At 44.2% G+C, this 18,191-nt stretch overlaps 1 protein-coding gene across 6 annotated transcripts in view; it reads left to right on the top strand.

Annotated features, from left to right (window-relative positions):
• The window catches only part of LOC115162847 (fibroblast growth factor 12), a 135,904-nt gene that overhangs the window by 105,317 nt on the left and 12,396 nt on the right, over positions 1-18,191 (top strand). For all 6 annotated transcript variants that reach the window (XM_029714274.1, XM_029714273.1, XM_029714271.1 and 3 more), the window contains 2 exons: positions 1,269-1,379; positions 6,100-6,203. In XM_029714274.1, the coding sequence (XP_029570134.1) occupies positions 1,269-1,379; positions 6,100-6,203 (215 nt within the window). The remainder of the gene's footprint in view (positions 1-1,268; positions 1,380-6,099; positions 6,204-18,191) is intronic.

Raw genomic sequence — 18,191 nt, 5'->3', positions numbered from 1 at the left:
TTTCACGTGATTGTTTTTCAATTCACATGTAAGGTGAAAACATGTTATTCTCGTCACGTGAAAAGGTGTTGTTAACATGTGAACTATACATTTAATACATGTGAAAATATGGTTTCACATATGAAATCTAAGCTCAACATGTGAAAATATACATTTATCATGTGAAAACGCGATTTTCACATATTTTTGTTGTTGTTGTGCGGGTTCCTCCAGTACTTGAAGTGAAGGAAGGCACACTAATGAACTGGACCAGAGCTATTAGTGTCCAGGGTAAGGTGAAGCATTTTTGGTGAAGAATGCTTTATTGATCCACCCATGGGCCACTTCTCACAGTAAGGCTACAAGTTAGTTAGAGGTCTGAGAGTATCATATCTATCACCGATGGATGAGAGGAGGTGGACCACACATTTCTGCATCATATTTAACGTGTCTCTCCACCTTTCAGGGTTTCTATCAGCCACTGGGTCCACCTCATCATCAGCATTTAACTGGCACACCGACTTGCTCTAAATAGTGCTGTATTTTAGTCTTTTTCTGTCTCTTCCTGCATAATTTGGGTGTTAGGCGGCTGTAGTGCCAAGTTTATCTGTCCCATATTGTGTGCCCAGTTCATGATCTGCAGGTGGCTTCTTATTTTTCAATTGTTTTGACCCACCAACTGAAACTTTTTTTTAAATCTACAAGACTGGGAGATTGTTTCCCACTGATTAGTGTTATGTTGGTATCTGCATGTTCTGAATGGCCTTAGTACAATTAGCTGTTGCGATTTAAAAGCCTCTTGTTCCTCTTATTCTTTTTACCATTGAGTGATGGTCTGAGGAGATGGTGAGAGGGGATCTGTCTGCCTCTGTCATGATGGGAGGCATTGTTTACTTGTGTGTCATCACATGTATTACATGACAATTCATTCATTATGTACCCTATCACATGGTACTGCACTAATGGGCTTACACTATACGTTTTTTTCTGATTATGCGACCTGATCCGACCAGGAAGAACTCTGGGCCCTAGTTATAGTTTATAGTTCTTCCTGGTGAGACCCTAGTCATTGAAATGGGTACTAAGGGTATGAGGGCATGGCATTCAAGTGTTTTGGTGCCTAAGTGACCTGGGCCGTGGTCATTTCAATGGAAAACTAAAATGAGCTATTCTTATTGGACACATTCAGGTAGTTCCTCCCTGTTTCAGTCCATTTTATTATGATTGGTGCTTAATGAACATGACCCAAGCAGCTGGCTAACTCTTATCCCTGTTGTGTTATATTGCAGAGCCGCAGCTGAAGGGCATTGTGACGCGACTGTTCAGCGAGCAGGGCTTCTACCTGCAGATGAAGCCGGATGGCACTATAAATGGGACCAAGGATGAGAACAGCGACTACAGTGAGTTTATATGACACACATTACAATTCCCAACATGCACATCTCCTATCATATAATCTTAAAGTACAATACACTTTGTCCTGATGAGGTCACGTGGGTCCGACAAACTGCCTAGCCCTTACGATAACAAATGCCATTTCATCATGATAGTGTACGTGGATATTGACACACCGTAATCTAGAATTCCACAGATATCACCTGTGCAAGCCTCAACACTCCACGCACACCCGTCTGCATTACCTTCACACACCTGTTGAACAGGGTTACGTTTGTGTCACTTTCACAAACACAATCAACTCTGTGTTTGACCAGCGAAATCTGTGCAGACACACCGGAAGGAGTGGAGTTGAATAGAGAGGACTGATGGATTGCTCGCACTCTGCCACTGTATTTCTCAGCTAGGCGAGCCACTTCACCCCAACTATCAGTGTCATCGTTCTCCGCTCTGTTTTCTCAAACAATCTGTTAACAGTCTGGCCAGGAGCATTCCCGTCCATCTGTCTGGTGGGAAGGGGATCTGTCCCCTCCTTGACTTACATGCAGTATCGGCCTAGAGGTACGCAAGTTACGTGCATGCGTGCGTGCACACCATGGCTTGTGTTCCTTGTGTGTGCACACACACTAAAGTGACAGTTTAATAGATACAGGAGTCACTTGATAGAGTTGAAGTCCAGAGCAAAGTGTTGGCCTTAAGTCACTTTTATCCAAAGCGACTTAGTCATACAGTGCTTGCATACATTTTTGTATGGTGGGTGATCCCACCTATCGAACCCACAATCCTGGCATTGCAAGTGCTGGGCTCTACCAACTGAGCCACAGTGTGCCACTCATCCAACCTGTGTGCTCTTGGAGTGAGGCACAACATGTTGCCAAGGACAGAATGAAGTGGAGGGAGCTCATTGTGTCTCAATAGAGATGAAGAGTATTAAGTAAGTAGTTAACCTGTGCTTGGTTGATTCACAATACGACTATTTCCCTATCTATGTCATAGCAGAGTGTGTGTGTTAGCGCTGCAGCACACACTGTATTGCAGGGGTGAGATTACCTACTGTACCTGGCAGTTGTGAAATGGTAGAGAAGAGTGGGCGGCGGCAGCCGCAGTTCCCACAGGAACTCAATTCACAACTCTGCTGAACAAAAAAACGAAGGAAAGTCAAACTTCCTCTTCCCTTCTCCACTGCTGTACCAGCGGGAGAGAAGAAGAAGACCTCTCATTGAATCAGAACGAAAATATCATAGCATATGAGTCTCCAGAGCTTCAGGGGAAGGAGAATAGAAGAATCAACAGCTGGCAAGATGTTATTACGCTTATTTCGTTCACATCTCCTACTCATATTGAAGAGATAGAGAAGCTAGAAGTAAGCCCAGTGAGCTCTATCAGAGGAGAGGAGAGGAGAGAAGAAGAGAGGAGAGGAGAGAGGAAAGCTGATAAGAGGAGGATGGGAGAGGAGGGGAAAAGAGGTAAAGATGGGTGAAAGGAAAGGAGAGGTTGGAGACGGACCAAAAAACGATCTTGTTTCCCAGCCCAAAACGACTGGCAGTCGCCTGCCCAGTTGTGCTCTTTCAGAGTGGATGGATGGTGGGTACAGTACAGTATGTGTTTTCGTGGAGAGAGAGAAGATTAATGCCTGGTGAGCTGTGTAGCCGGAGGGCTCCTTCTTCATACAGGAGCTCAGTTGCACCCACTCATGATGCTGGAGTATTTTTGCATCCCCTCCTTATCCCTTTGTATTTGTGTCCTTGCGGATTATTTCACCTATCCCTCTCCGTTAAAAAAGTATAACTTTTATCTTCCTAGCCCACATCAAAGCATCTCGAAAGGCTTAGCGTTGTTATGTGATCCTTGAAAGATCTTCGAAGCTCTTATTTGTGAGTTTTGGCATTATGGAGCTCCAAGAGGTTTATGGGCTGCCTGAATTACAGTACAGTGCTTTTTTTCTGGGCTTTAGCTCAGAATCCACTGTCAACTTCAATATAAGCTTTCTTAACTCAATTGTTTGTAAACAATGTAATTGTAAACAAACATTGTATAGCTTAAAAACATGATTATGGCCTGGACTCTATCCATAGCACAGCACTTTGGACAGCTGACAATTCCGTTTTCAATGGAGGCACATACAGTGGGGGTAAAAAGTATTTGATCCCCTGCTGATTTTGTACGTTTGCCCACTGACAAAGAAAGGATCAGTCTGTAATTTTAATGGTAGGTTTATTTGAACAGTGAGAGACAGAATAACAACAAAAATATCCAGAAAAACGCATGTCAGAAATGTTATAAATTGATTTGCATTTTAATGAGGGAAATAAGTATTTGACCCCCTCTCAATCAGAAAGATTTCTGGCTCCCAGGTGTCTTTTATACAGGTAACGAGCTGAGATTAGGAGCACACTCTTAAAGGGAGTGCTCCTAATCTCAGTTTGTTACCTGTATAAAAGACACCTGTCCACAGAAGCAATCAATCAATCAGATTCCAAACTCTCCACCATGGCCAAGACCAAAGAGCTCTCCAAGGATGTCAGGGACAAGATTGTAGACCTACACAAGGCTGGAATGGGCTACAAGACCATCGATTATTCGCAAATGGAAGAAACACAAAATAACTGTCAATATCCCTCGGCCTGGGGCTCCATGCAAGATCTCACCTCGTGGAGTTGCAATGATCATGAGAACGGTGAGGAATCAGCCAAGAACTACACGGGAGGATCTTGTCAATGATCTCAAGGCAGCTGGGACCATAGTCACCAAGAAAACAATTGGTAACACACTACGCCGTGAAGGACTGAAATCCTGCAGCGCCCGCAAGGTCCCCCTGCTCAAGAATACATATACATGCCCGTCTGAAGTTTGCCAATGAACATCTGAATGACTCAGAGGACAACTGGTGAAAGTGTTGTGGTCAGATGAGACCAAAATGGAGCTCTTTGGCATCAACTCAACTCGCCGTGTTTGGAAGAGGAGGAATGCTGCCTATGACCCCAAGAACACCATCTCCACCGTCAAACATGGAGGTGGAAACATTATGCTTTGGGGGTGTTTTTCTGCTAAGGGGACAGGACAACTTCACCGCATCAAAGGACGGGGCCATGTAATGTCAAATCTTGGGTGAGAACCTCCTTCCCTCAGCCAGGGCATTGAAAATGGGTCGTGGATGGGTATTCCAGCATGACAATGACCCAAAACACACGGCCAAGGCAGCAAAGGAGTGGCTCAAGAAGAAGCACATTAAGGTCCTGGAGTGGCCTAGCCAGTCTCCAGACCTTAATCCCATAGAAAATCTGTGGAGGGAGCTGAAGGTTCGAGTTGCCAAACGTCAGCCTCGAAACCTTAATGACTTGGAGAAGATCTGCGAAGAGGAGTGGGACAAAATCCATCCTGAGATGTGTGCAAACCTGGTGGCCAACTACAAGAAACGTCTGACCTCTGTGATTTCCAACAAGGGTTTTGCCACCAAGTACTAAGTCATGTTTTGCAGAGGGGTCAAATACTTATTTCCCTCATTAAAATGCAAATCATTTTATAACATTTTTGACATGTGTTTTTCCGGATTTTTTGTTGTTATTCTGTCTCTCACTGTTCAAATAAACCTACTATTAAAATTATAGACTGATAATTTCTTTGTAAGTGGGCAAACAGTGTTTTCCATCAACAAAATACCAAATACCAAACCATCCCTCCAGACACTTGTAGAATCTATGCCAAGGTGCATTGAAGCTGTTCTGGCTCGCCCTATTAAGACACTTTATGTTGGTGTTTCCTTTTTGGCAGTTACCTGTAGTTAGACAAACTACTATAACTTGATTGATAGCATGACATGGCTTGGTAGCTAGTTATGAGGTTGGGAGATTGGGAACCTATCTAGCTGGCTAGCTAAAGCCAACTTCATAAAATGGTAGGGGCTAGTATTATCACCGGCAGCTAAACTCAAATCAAACGCTGTTTGTGTGACTCTACAGTCTCTCTCCTCCACTGGCCTATGGGCATGACGCCCCTGCACAAAGTACACACACACACATGTTCACATTGGTTCAGTCTCTTTATCCCACACATACACTCACACTGACTCCACTTCACTCTCCCTCATGCATTTATTTTGATCCACCCCCATCGTGCTTAGACATCCACACACATGCATGCACAATCACACGCACATACACATCATTTCTGGACTCTTGCTTCACTGCTCTCCTGGCCTCTGGTATGCATTACTCTTTTCTGCCTACAAAGGCAATTTGTTGGCCAACCAAGGAGCCTGTCGATTTTCACTGAGTGAAATTGAATCAGTGCATCTGACAAGGGAGTGTTGGCACATTCCCCCCCAAACCTGAGGTTCATATCTGATTCGCTTATTACCTTTTCCCTTATTCCCTCAAAGATCCACCATAGATCACTTTCCTTCCACAGCCTACCTTATTCAATACAATGACCCCCAGAGAACACTGAACCTGGTTTCCATTCAGTCAACACCCTTCCGAAATGTAAAAGTCACAGTGCTGTGGTGTTGCTCTACTGCTGTACTGTATTTAAATAGTAAGGTGGGTAGGAATAAACTATAACCTTTATTATACCTGTTTGTTCTCCCTATCCCTTCCTGTCTTTCTGTCTCTCTCTCTCTCTGTCTCTCTGTCTCTCTCTCCCTCTGTCTCTTTCTCCATGTATCTCTTCATGTATCTCTCTTTTTTCCTCCCCCTGTCTCTCTCTCTCCCTCCTCTCTCTCCTCAGCTCTGTTTAACCTCATCCCGGTGGGGCTGCGGGTGGTGGCCATCCAGGGGGTGAAGGCCGGCCTTTATGCAGCCATGAATGGAGAGGGCTTCCTCTACACCTCGGTAAGTCCTGCCTCTGCTACACTAAAATTTGACTGACTATGAGTGTGTTTTTTTTGTGTGTTTGTTTTTTTGTGTTTGTGTGTGTGATTATATTCTAAATATATTAAAACGTGTTCTAGAAAAACTCTTTAGTAACTGGTACTTTTGTTGTACTGAATAATACGGATTTAGTACTGTGGACCAAGTCAGTTTAGATTCACTGTAGGTCTGCATTTGAACAGGTCTGCATTTGTTTGTCCCAAATGGCACCCTATTCCCTACATACACTCTTAGAAAAAAGGGTTCCAAAAGCATTTTGAGGCTGTCCCCATAGGATAACCCTTTTTGGTTCCAGGTAGAACCCTTTTTGGTTCCAGGTAGAACCCTCTCCAAAAGGGGTTCTTCAAATGGTTCTCCTATGGGGACAGCCAAATAACCCTTTTTGGTTCTAGATAGCACCCATAGGGCTCTGGTCGAAAGTAGTGCACTGCATAGGGAATAGGGTGCCATTTGGGATGCAACCTTTGTCTCTTCGGTTATTTATGGATAATAGCTATTTAGTGTCTACCCCAGTGAAGTCCTATTCTCTTTCCATCCCTCATTTCTATCTGTTCCCTCCTCTTCCTCTTCTTCTTCCTTCTTTCCTTCCTTTCCCTCCCTCCTCTTCTCATGTTCCCTATTTCTCCACCTACGTTACCTTTTCTTCCTCCAGTCTGGTGATATATAATCCTCTCTTCAGGTCCCATATTCATCAAGTGTCCCAGAGTAGGAATGCTGATCTATGATCAGTTTTGCTTTTAGATCATAAGGAATCAGATTATTATGGACAGGGAGAACCTGATCATCACTCCTACTCTGAGATGCTTGATAAATACTGGCCCATATTTTCCCAGTTTGTTTTTGGGTCATCCTCCGGGGACCATGAGAAATAGTACAGTACACACACACATAACAACCACTCTCCAAATTGAGATTTTATGAATGCTCTCTGACCATAATACACTCACTGCGTAATACACTCACTAAATGTTTCCTAGATGTTTGAAAATACCCTTACCCCCCTTATTTTGGAGCACTATAATGTATCTTGGGACCATGGTTATAGAGAGGGGAGGGGGGTACTTTATTTCTTGGGTATTCTTTTGGCCAAGATCAACAGCAGATTTCAAAGGGGAAGGACAAAGAATGGAATTGCAGAGGTTGGAGCCATTCGTTTGTTTGACATACCAACATAAAGCACAGTCTTGCTACACTCTTAGAAAAAAGGGTTCCAAAGGAGTTCTTAGGCTGTCCCCATAAGATAACCATTTTTGGTTCCAGATTGAACCCTCTGTGTAAAGGGTTCTACCTGGAACCAAAAGGGTTCTACCTGGAACCAAAAAGTGTTCTTCAAAGGCGCTATGGGGACAGCCGAAGAACACTTTTAGGTTCTAGATAGCACCTTCTACAAGTGTACAACAGGCCTCTTAGCAGTTATATCTCTGTGTGGCTCTTAGAGAAGGGAAGAGTGGGGCCACTGACTTTGGATGCCGCTGTGCTGTGGGTCCATCCCTAATAAGTTATTGATGCCTCCATCTATAAAAGTTTAAAATGCAGTTCTTGATTTTCTATATGCAGAGAAGGGGGGGTGGGGGGTTCTTTCAGTGTCAACGAGCAACCATTATTTTATGAACAAACCACTGTCATTGGTCTACTCCACCGTCAGTGTTTTCTCAGATCAAGGTCAAACATGTTTTTTTGAGTTGCCCACGATCTGAATTTTATAAATACCCGACACATAATAGTCAAATCTTCAAATTAATCAATGTTAAAACTTACTTGACTGTCTTGCATATTTCTTGGGAGCAGTACTATGACAAAAACATCTATTAAAATGTCAGTCAAACTTTCCACAGCCCCCCTCATCTCCCCACCTCACCAAACGGCCTACACTCATTAATGCACTACGCCAGGGATCATCAACTAGATTCAGCTGCGGGACGATTTTTTCTTGAGCTGATGGTCAGGGGGCCGGAATATAAATACAATGATGATCTGTGCCTTGACTTGTTATATTTCATCACTGAAAATGTCTGTTCACATAAACTCAGCAAAAAAAGAAACGCCCCTTTTTTAGGACCCTATCTTTCAAAGATAATTCATAAAAATCCAAATAATTTCACAGATCTTCATTGTAAATGGTTTAAACACTGTTTCCCATGCTTGTTCAATGAACCATAAACAATTAATGAACATGCACCTGTGGAACGGTCAATAAGACACTAACAGCTTACAGACGGTAGGCAATTAAGGTCACAGTTATGAAAACTTAGGACACTAAAGAGGCCTTTCTACTGACTCTGAAAAACACCGAAAGATGCCCAGGGTCCCTGCTCATCTGTGTGAACGTGCCTTAGGCATGCTGCAAGGAGGCATGAGGACTGCAGATGTGGCCAGTGCAATACATTTCAATGTCCGTACTGTGAGACGCCTAAGACAGCGCTACAGGGAGACAGGACAGACAGCTGAACGTCCTCGCAGTGGCAGACCACGTGTAACAACGCCTGCACAGGATCGGTACATCCGAACATCACACCTGCGGGACAGGTACAGGATGGCAACAACAACTGCCCGAGTTACACCAGGAATGCACAATCCCTCCATCAGTGTCAGACTGTCCACAATAGGCTGAGAGAGGCTGGACTGAGGGCTTGTAGGCCTGTTGTAAGGCAGGACCTCACCAGACATCACCGGCAACAACGTCGCCTATGGGCACAAACCCACCGTCGCTGGACCAGACAGGACTGGCAAAAAGTGCTCTTCACTGACGAGTCGCGGTTTTGTCTCACCAGGGGTGATGGTCGGATTTGTGTTTATCTTTAAAGGCATGAGCGTTACACCGAGGCCTGTACTCTGGAGCGGGATCGATTTGGAGGTGGAGGGTCCATCATGGTCTGGGGCGGTGTGTCACAGCATCATCAGACTGAGCTTGTTGTCATTGCGGGCAATCTCAACGCTGTGCGTTACAGGGAAGACATCCTCCTCCCTCATGTGGTACCCTTCCTGCAGGCTCATCCTGACATGACCCTCCAGCATGACAATGCCACCAGCCATACTGCTCGTTCTGTGCATGATTTCCTGCAAGACAGGAATGTCAGTGTTCTGTTATGGCCAGCGTAGAGCCCGGATCTCAATCCCATTGAGCACGTCTGGAACCTGTTGAATCGGAGGGTGAGGACTAGGGCCATTCCACCCAGAAATGTCTGTGAACTTGCAGATGCCTTGGTGGAAGAGTGGGGTAACATCTTACAGCAAGAACTGGCAAATCTGGTGCAGTCCATGAGGAGGAGATGCACTGCAGTACTTAATGCAGCTGGTGGCCACACCAGATACTGACTGTTACTTTTGATTTTGACCCCCCCTTTGTTCAGGGACATATTATTCAATTTCTGTTAGTCACATGTCTGTGGAACTTGTTCATTTTATGTCTCAGTTGTTGAATCTTATGTTCATTCAAATATTTACACATGTTAAGTTTGCTGAAAATAAACGCAGTTGACAGTGAGAGGGCGTTTCTTTTTTTGCTGAGTTTACATAGGTTGACCAAAACAGTACAAACATCTTCTGAGCATGACTCCTAATCTTTGGAAAGATTTGTTCATCGAGAGATGAATAGTACCTCGTCAGTGTCATTGTTTTGAATAGTTCTCCAATCGCTGCATCAGACTGAAGATCGATAAGCTCAAGTTGCAGGTCAGTGGGAGCGTTATCCACATTGAAGGTGAAGGAGAGGAAACCAACAGCATGTCATTCCAATACTTTGAAAATCCTCAAAACGACGAGAAAACTCACCGTTCAAAGCACGCAGCAGCGATGTATTCTTCTCCCGCTGGTCTTCTGATAGGAAACGTACTAGTAGTGTCAGAAGGTGAGTGAGATTGTTGGCTTCTACTTGGCGGGTCAGGAGTAGTCATTTTCTCTTGAAGGCTTTGACAAGGCTGTACATCTGATGTGCAAAAAGGCCCTTCCCTTGTAGTTTGGGATTCAGTTCATTCATGAGGGCCATGATGTCCATGGTGAAGTAAAAATCTGCCAACCATTTTTTATCTTGCAGTTGAGGGAAATCCACATATTTTCCTTTTAATTTGCAAAAACTCAGCAATCTCCGACTTCAGGTCCCACACCCTTCTAAGCACTTTCCCCAAACTCAGCCTTACCTTGTCTTTCAATTATTTTCTGCAATGTCCTCAACACACCGTGTACCTGTTCGTCTTGACAGGGAAACATTTTGAAACAGCTCTTTCTTGTCGGGGCAAATTATTGCTGCAGTGTCAATTAAACTTTCTTTAATGAATTCGCCCTCAGCGAATGGCTTGCTATGTTTAGCAATTTTGTGGGACAGTACATAGCTAGCTCTCACAATTCCGTTGTTTGCTGAATGCAATTTTGTGAAAAATCCTTGCTGCAACTGAGAAAGCAACTCTTTCGATGCACTTGCCCTCTGCTCAGACGACATATTCCTATATTTCTCTGCATGCTTCGTCAGCAAGTGTCGGGACAGCGATGCTCTCTTTGCACACTAAGCACACAGCTTTCCCTGATACCTCAATGAATAAATATTTAAATGTCCACTCTTGCTGGAACACCCTACATTCATTGTCTACTTTCCTTTTCTTTGAAATATATGAAACTCATTTTTGAGCAATTTCTAGCTAGCTACTATTTTTAACTGTGACGTGTGTCAGACTGTCAGTCACTGTCTGTCCTCGTGCAGTTGTTATTTATACGTGCCTTCAAAATAAATGTCCCACAAGTGGTGGGCGTTAAATCATTACACAAAGGTGAGTATTCATTGGGCTTTTAAAACTTTACTAATGCAAATTCTTTGTGATATGAGCATGATTCTGCGGGCCGTATTGAATCAGGTCGCGGGCCCCATACGGCCCCCGGGCCGGCCTTTGCCCAGGCCTGGTCTAGCAGGTTGACGTTTATTGTCATGAATCTTGCCCTGGAGGCATAACTGACAGATTTTTGCTAGATGGGCCAGCTGAAATTCATGATTCTTTTTTTGTTGCCTTTTGGTCTTATTTGAAGGTTAGGGTTATGCATTAGGGTTAAGGTTAGGTTTAGATTTTATGACTTTATAGCTGTGCCAGCTAGTGACCACTCTGCAGAAACTCTAGGGCAAGATTCATGACAATCAATTTTTATCCTGCGTTTATCTATGGGGAACAGGGTTGACGTGTTATGCTCGACCTGCTCAGTTTTCCACCACAAAACACCAGAAAATGGCCAAAAAGAGTAGAACCAGCTCACCGCTTTTACTCTGTGATTTGACTATTAGATGTTCAATGTTGTTTTTGTAAAAAATATTTTTAAAGGAATATTTAAACCAAATTGAAATAAGAGTTCAGTTCACGCTTTTGTCAAAGCAACAAAATAAACTAGGGCTTTACAATGATGGTGAGAAGTCTGAGAAATGTTGGGGTTAAGTGGTTTAAAATCTTCCTCAGCCAGTCTTTATTCATAGTAAAAGTGTAATTCTCCATGTGGACTATATGAAAGGGCACTAATATACCAGGATTTTAAAATGGACTATTGGTGCACAATTTCAAACGGATGCAAAAGACACTCTTTTAGTGGAATGACCCAGGAACCAAAAGGAAAAAGTGTGATCGTGGGGTGATCCTGTTGATTGCTGTCTTGCTTGTTATACTGAGGTGTTGTTTTCGGGGTATTCGTTTTTTTGTCGTTTTGCTTAATCAAGATCTGTGGCTGATGAAAGTAACCTTTGTAGCTACAGTTTCCTACCGCTACGTTTGCATTATATAATGTCATAAGTGTGACCGTGTTATCAGGAGGATGAGACATTTGTTGCTGTAGTTGATGATGATGGTTGGTGATGAGAGTGTAATAAGGAGGCTCTGGCTGAGATTCCCTCCTCCATTTCAGAAATCGATCGATGGCAACCATGACGGTTAAACAGTGGAAGATGATGTCCTCTAATCTTGATAGTACGGGTATCACAGCACAATAAATTGAGTGGCCTCCAGTTTTGAGGTGTACTGCGTCATTTATCTTCCTGCTTCAATAATAATGTTTAATGTTATCAACCATTTATTTTGCATCGTTCTTTAGTTTCTGTAAAAAAAAAAAAAAAAAAATAGTATTTGGAGCTAGCACAGAATATTTGATTCTGGCTTCCGAGATTAATTCCATTGTATTCTATTGTTTCCAGAACAGGGACTGAGATATTATGACATAAAATACTCCCTCTTATTGGAGAGACTAGTGACCAATGACTCCAGCCAACTGATCTGATACTATAGCCTGCATTGTATCTCTCATCCCCCCTTCCCCTGGCTCAGCCTTGGCTCCCCCTATTAGCCTAGCTGTCTCTATGGAGTGGTCTCCCTGTTGATTTACTAAGCCTTAATCTGCTAACGTGGCTGTGGAGAGGGATGGGAGAAAGGGGAGCATCTCCCCGTCCCCCAAATCCAGTGAGATGTGTTGGGTGGAGAGCTGTCTTCAGCTTGCCCTGCGCTGCTTGGAACTGAGCCTTATTACTTAGTCAGTGTTCTTCTTTGGTATAAAGTGAGCTTGGTAACACAGCCTGCAAGTATAATGCTTCAAGTCATAATATCTGTTATTTACTCAGGAATTATAAAGGGGGCCATACATGATTTGCAGAAGTGAATGTTAACATCCAGTGGAAGCAGCCTAAGGCGGGCAATCGGGGTTATTAAACCTTAGAGGAAGAACTGCTTTCATTGAAGGACATAGATATATATAAAGAAGTGAAATATTTGGATTGGATATAATAAATTCATTAGAAATAGACAATCAGTGTAGCCTCCTCAGAGGAGGAAGGGGAAGGCCATCCTCAGTGAATTTCAGAAAAATGTAAATAGTGAAACAGTAAAAAAGTTATCCTTTTTAGATACAACTATACTAAATATATTCACGTCACCAAATAATTGATTAAAACACACTGTTTTGCAATGAAGGTCTACCGTAGCCTCAACAGCACTTTCTGGGGTAGCACCATGGTGTAGCCGGAGAACAGCTAGTTTCCATCCTCCTCTGTGTACATTGACTTCAATACAAAACATAGGAGGCTCATTGTGCTTACCCCCTTCCATAGACTTACACAGTAAGAATGACAACTTTCGGAGGATGTTCTCCAACCAATCAGAGCTCTTGCAGTATGAAATGACATGTTGACCTAATCAAAGGGTCAGAGAATGAATCTAGTACAAAAGCATAAGCTACAGCTAGCTAGCACTGCAGTGCATAAAATGTGGTGAGAATATGACTCAAAGAGAGAGGAAGACAATTGTTGAACAGATTTGAACAAATTCATTTAATTGAAAATGAATTAGAAGCAAGAGAGAGAGAGGAGAGAGCTAGCTATATATATATATATATATATATATATGCAGCTAGCTATTTTAGCCTACTCAAACACCCGGCTAAAACATAGAGGGATGCTATGTTAGCTAGCTGGCTATGGAAATCCAACATTAGAACTCTTCCAAGTCAAGGTAAGTTTTTGTTTTTATTGATTTAGTTCCCCGTGGCCTGCCGGTGTAACTGCCAAACTGCTTGCTGTACACTCTGGTGCATCATTGTAGCAGGTTTATTAATGCGTTAGTTCTAGTAGCTAGCTATGTTGACCAGGGGCGCAACTTTGGTTTTAGAAGAGGGGGACATAACCTGGCGGTGGGTCGAGGTCCTCCCTCAGAATTTTTTGGGGTATTTGAAGCTCATTTCCTTCATTTCTACTAGGGCTGTCCACGACAAAAAAATAAACCAATCAATTGGTGAACATTTTCTTACGTTTATTTTTCCATGTATAGACATGTGTTTTAATAAAGTCAACTAGGCTATATCTACTGCACTGGTCTGATGCTTTAAGCATGCTGTTTGATTAAATAATTAAGACACACAAATCACTCGAGGGAGCCAGAGATCAAGATAGCCTAACCAGAAGAAAGAAAAACTGTTCCTGACCATCCTCCCTCTGCTGCTGGCCTTTGCAGATTCTGCTGTTAAGCTCCTGAAGTTGCCAGTAATAGGCTACACCAGCGGTTGGCAACCTTTTCCATTTAGAGTGCCAATTTATCTTACCATTTCTACCAATCTGTGTGCCAGTTCTGATTTTGATTTGTACATTTTTGTGGAACAGTTTCATTGAATTTATAATAGTCTTTGTATCTCAAAATCATTGTCTGGGGTTAATCTACATTCTATCTAAATGAAAATTATATAAATATAAAATGTACTTTTCTTGCCATTGCCAACTATGTAAAAATAGCCTACATAAAGCTAACATAAAAACATTGCAGCCTGCAAATTAATATCCTATAAATCAAATTGGCTACTCATGTCCTGTCTGCAACGAACTTGAAACATTGTATCAACTATCAACTGGGTCGCCGAAACTCGCACTAGCAAACTTGAAACGTATGAAATATTCTGGGCCCTCAGAGTTTCCCGAGCCAGTGAGCTCGGGACAGACACAGCTGTAGGCTATTTGTGCAAGGGATAAGAAGTAATCAGGTGTCACGCCCTGACCATAGAGATCCTTATTATTCCCTATGTTTGGTTAGGTCAGGGTGTGACTCGGGTGGGAAAATCTGTTTTCTGTTTCTTTGTTTTTGGGCCGAGTGTGGTTCCCAATCAGAGGCAGCTGTCTATCGTTGTCTCTGATTGGGAATCATACTTAGGCAGCCTGTTTTCTTCCTGTGTTTGTGGGAGGTTGTTTTCTGTTTAGCATCTGTTGCCTGACAGAACTGTACGCTTTCGTTTTTTGCCTTTTGTTATTTTGTTTGAGTGTGTTGTGAAAATAAAGAATCATGAACACTTACCACGCTGCACCTTGGTCCACTTCTCATCCTTCCAACGACAGGCGTTACAGAACCTCCCACCAAAAACGGACCAAGCAGCGTGGCCAGGATAGGAGGACATCCTGGATGGCAAAGGATCCTGGACGTGGGAGGAGATCCAGGCCGGATGGGATCGCCTCCCATGGGAACAGGTGGAAGCAGCGAGGGAGGAACGGCGATGAGATCGGGAGTCACGGCAACGACGGAAGCCCGAGAGGCAGCTCCAATTTTTTTTGTGGGGGGTCACACGGGGAAATTGGCGGAGTCAGGGTTGAGACCTGAGCCAACTCTCCGTGCTTACCGTGGGGAGCGTGTGACCAGTCGCACCGTGTTATGCGGTGATGCGCACCGGAGATACGGTGCGCATTCACAGCCCGGTGTGCATTCACAGCCCGGTGTGCTCGTTGCCGGCTCCCCGCATTTGCTGGGCTAAAGTGAGCATTCTGCCAGGACGGATTGTGCCGGCTCAGCACTCCTGGTCTCCGGTGCGTCTCCTCGGTCCAGGATATCCTGTGCCAGCTCTACGCACTGTGTCGCCAGTGCGCCTTCACAGCCTAGTTCGTCCTGTGCCAGCGCCCCGCACTTGCCGGGCTAAAGTGAGCATCCAGCCAGGACGGGTTGTGCCAGCCCTACGCTCCAGACCTCCAGTGCGCCTCCACGGCCCAGTATATCCTGTGCCAGCTCCGCGCACCCGGTCTCCAGTGCGTCTCTTCAGCCTGGTACGCCCTGTGCCTGCTCTGCGCACCCGGCCTCCAGTGCATCTCCCCAGTCCGGTGAGACCTGTTCCGGCTCCACGTACGAAGCCTCCAGTGATGACCCATGGCCCGAAGCCTCCAGTGATGATCCATGGCCCGGAGCCTGTAGTGATGATCCATGGCACGAAGCCTCCAGTGATGACCCATGGCCCGAAGCCTCCAGTGATGATCCATGGCCCGGAGCCTGTAGTGATGATCCATGGCACGAAGCCTCCAGTGATAATCCATGGTCCGGAGCCTCCTTTGATAATCCATGGCTCGAAGCCTCCAGTGACGATCCATGGCCCGGAGCCTCCGGCGACGGTCCCCGGTCCGGAGCCTCCGGCGACGGTCCCCGGTCCGGAGCCTCCGGCGACGGTCCCCGGTCCAGTTCCACGAAAGTGGGGGGAGCCCCAAGCGGAGGGGGATCTGCGTCCCGCACCGGAGCCTCCACCAAGAGGAGATGCCCACCCGGACCATCCCCTATAGGTTCAGGTTTGCGGCCGGAGTCCGCACCTTTGGGGGGGTACTGTCACGCCCTGACCATAGAGATCCTTATTATTCTCAATGTTTGGTTAGGTCAGGGTGTGACTCGGGTGGGAAAATCTATGTTTTCTGTTTCCTTGTTTTTGGGCCGAGTGTGGTTCCCAATCAGAGGCAGCTGTCTATCGTTGTCTCTGATTGGGAATCATACTTAGGCAGCCTGTTTTCTTCCTGTGTTTGTGGGAGGTTGTTTTCTGTTTAGCATCTGTTGCCTGACAGAACTGTGCGCTTTCGTTTTTTACCTTTTGTTATTTTGTTTGAGTTTGTTGTGAAAATAAAGAATCATGAACACTTACCACGCTGCGCCTTGGTCCACTTCTCATCCTTCCAACGACGTGCGTTACATCAGGTATGACTTTTCCGCTGGATCCGAGCATTACATTTTTCCCTTTCATGCCGAGTGGTTATCGAAAGGGAGAGAGCTGGAAATATTGTTAAAACGCTGTGAGGAACTATTGTCATTCTCATTGAGAAGCTCCACAGCTCATTAGTGGGGGACAATCAGAAATACTATCAGACATCCCTAACTGGGCACATTTATAGGCCTACATTTGCACGCAGGCCAGGTAAACTAGTCCTACTTCTATATCCATATTCAGGTGCAGGTCCTTACTCAACATTGACAGGAGCATTTCAAACGAAAGTTGATCAATATATTGACAAAATTCATAAATTGAATGTAATAAACAAAAACATGTTTCTCACAAGTGTAGCATAGGTTGTGAGTACTGCAAAACACATGTCCAATCCGACAATGAGAACGGTAAATAACTGTAATAATAATATATTGAAGGCATTAGCAGAAATTACCGTAAATTAACGGTAAATGTGGGCTACTACTGGTGATATATGTAATTGGGAATTGATAGTCACACCAAACAATGCACACAATAAAGTTATGAAACAATGAATACCCACGAAATGGCGGGAGAGAACGCATTCTGGAGAGAGACGTACATGCCTTGTGCATCAGAGCCACAATCCCCATATTCTTGGACCGTGTCCCTGTGGCCTCCTCAATGGATTAGTCCACTGAGACAGATGCAAATCAGAGGGGTGTCTAGTGTGCCATGGAAAAATATATATCTATTTGCGACTGCTGCACTATAAAACATCATGTTTTCTATACAGAACGTTTTTTTCATACAGTATTTCATATAAGGCACCCAGACCTTGTGAAAGTTGCAGGGTATACCCTTAATCTTGTAATAAATCAAATCAAATCTTGTGGTACATAACTTCACATTTCTGCTAACAATTGTGACATTGTGGGAGGATAACCAACCTTCCAATTAATGGCAATGCATTTCATAGCCGCTATAGATGCCAGGTTACACAGTTTCTTCTGATAACATTCTCCAGTATCAACATTTCCAAGCAAACAAAAACAGGAAGAAGGGAGAATCTGTAGACATGCTGAGATAAAAGAACATACTCTTTGAAAGACTTCAGCCAGCCTTCACAAGATCATAACATGTAAATATGTCCCCTTTTGTGTCCCCCGGCTTCTTCACCTGCGGGATCGTCTGAGACCAGCCACCCAGACAGCTGATGAAATTGAGGAGTATTTCTGTCTGTAATAAATCCCTTTTGTGGGGAAAAACACATTCTGATTGGCTGGGCCTGGCTCCCCAGTGGGTGGGCCTGGCTCCCAAATGGGTAGGCCCACCCATGGCTGTGCCCCTGCCCAGTCATGTGAAATCCATAGATTAGGGCCTAATGAATTTATTTCAATTGACGGATTTCCTTATATGAACAGTAACTCAGTAAAATTGTTAAAATTGTTGCATGTTGCGTTTATATTTTTGGTCAGTATAGTATGCTCTATGGATGGTCTTAAACTGCATTAATTTATGTCTGAGATT

Source organism: Salmo trutta, chromosome 26 (assembly GCF_901001165.1).
Source record: "Salmo trutta chromosome 26, fSalTru1.1, whole genome shotgun sequence".
Lineage (NCBI taxonomy): Eukaryota > Metazoa > Chordata > Actinopteri > Salmoniformes > Salmonidae > Salmo > Salmo trutta.
Note: the sequence above shows the minus strand (reverse complement) of the source record. Positions and strands in the feature narration are given on the sequence as shown.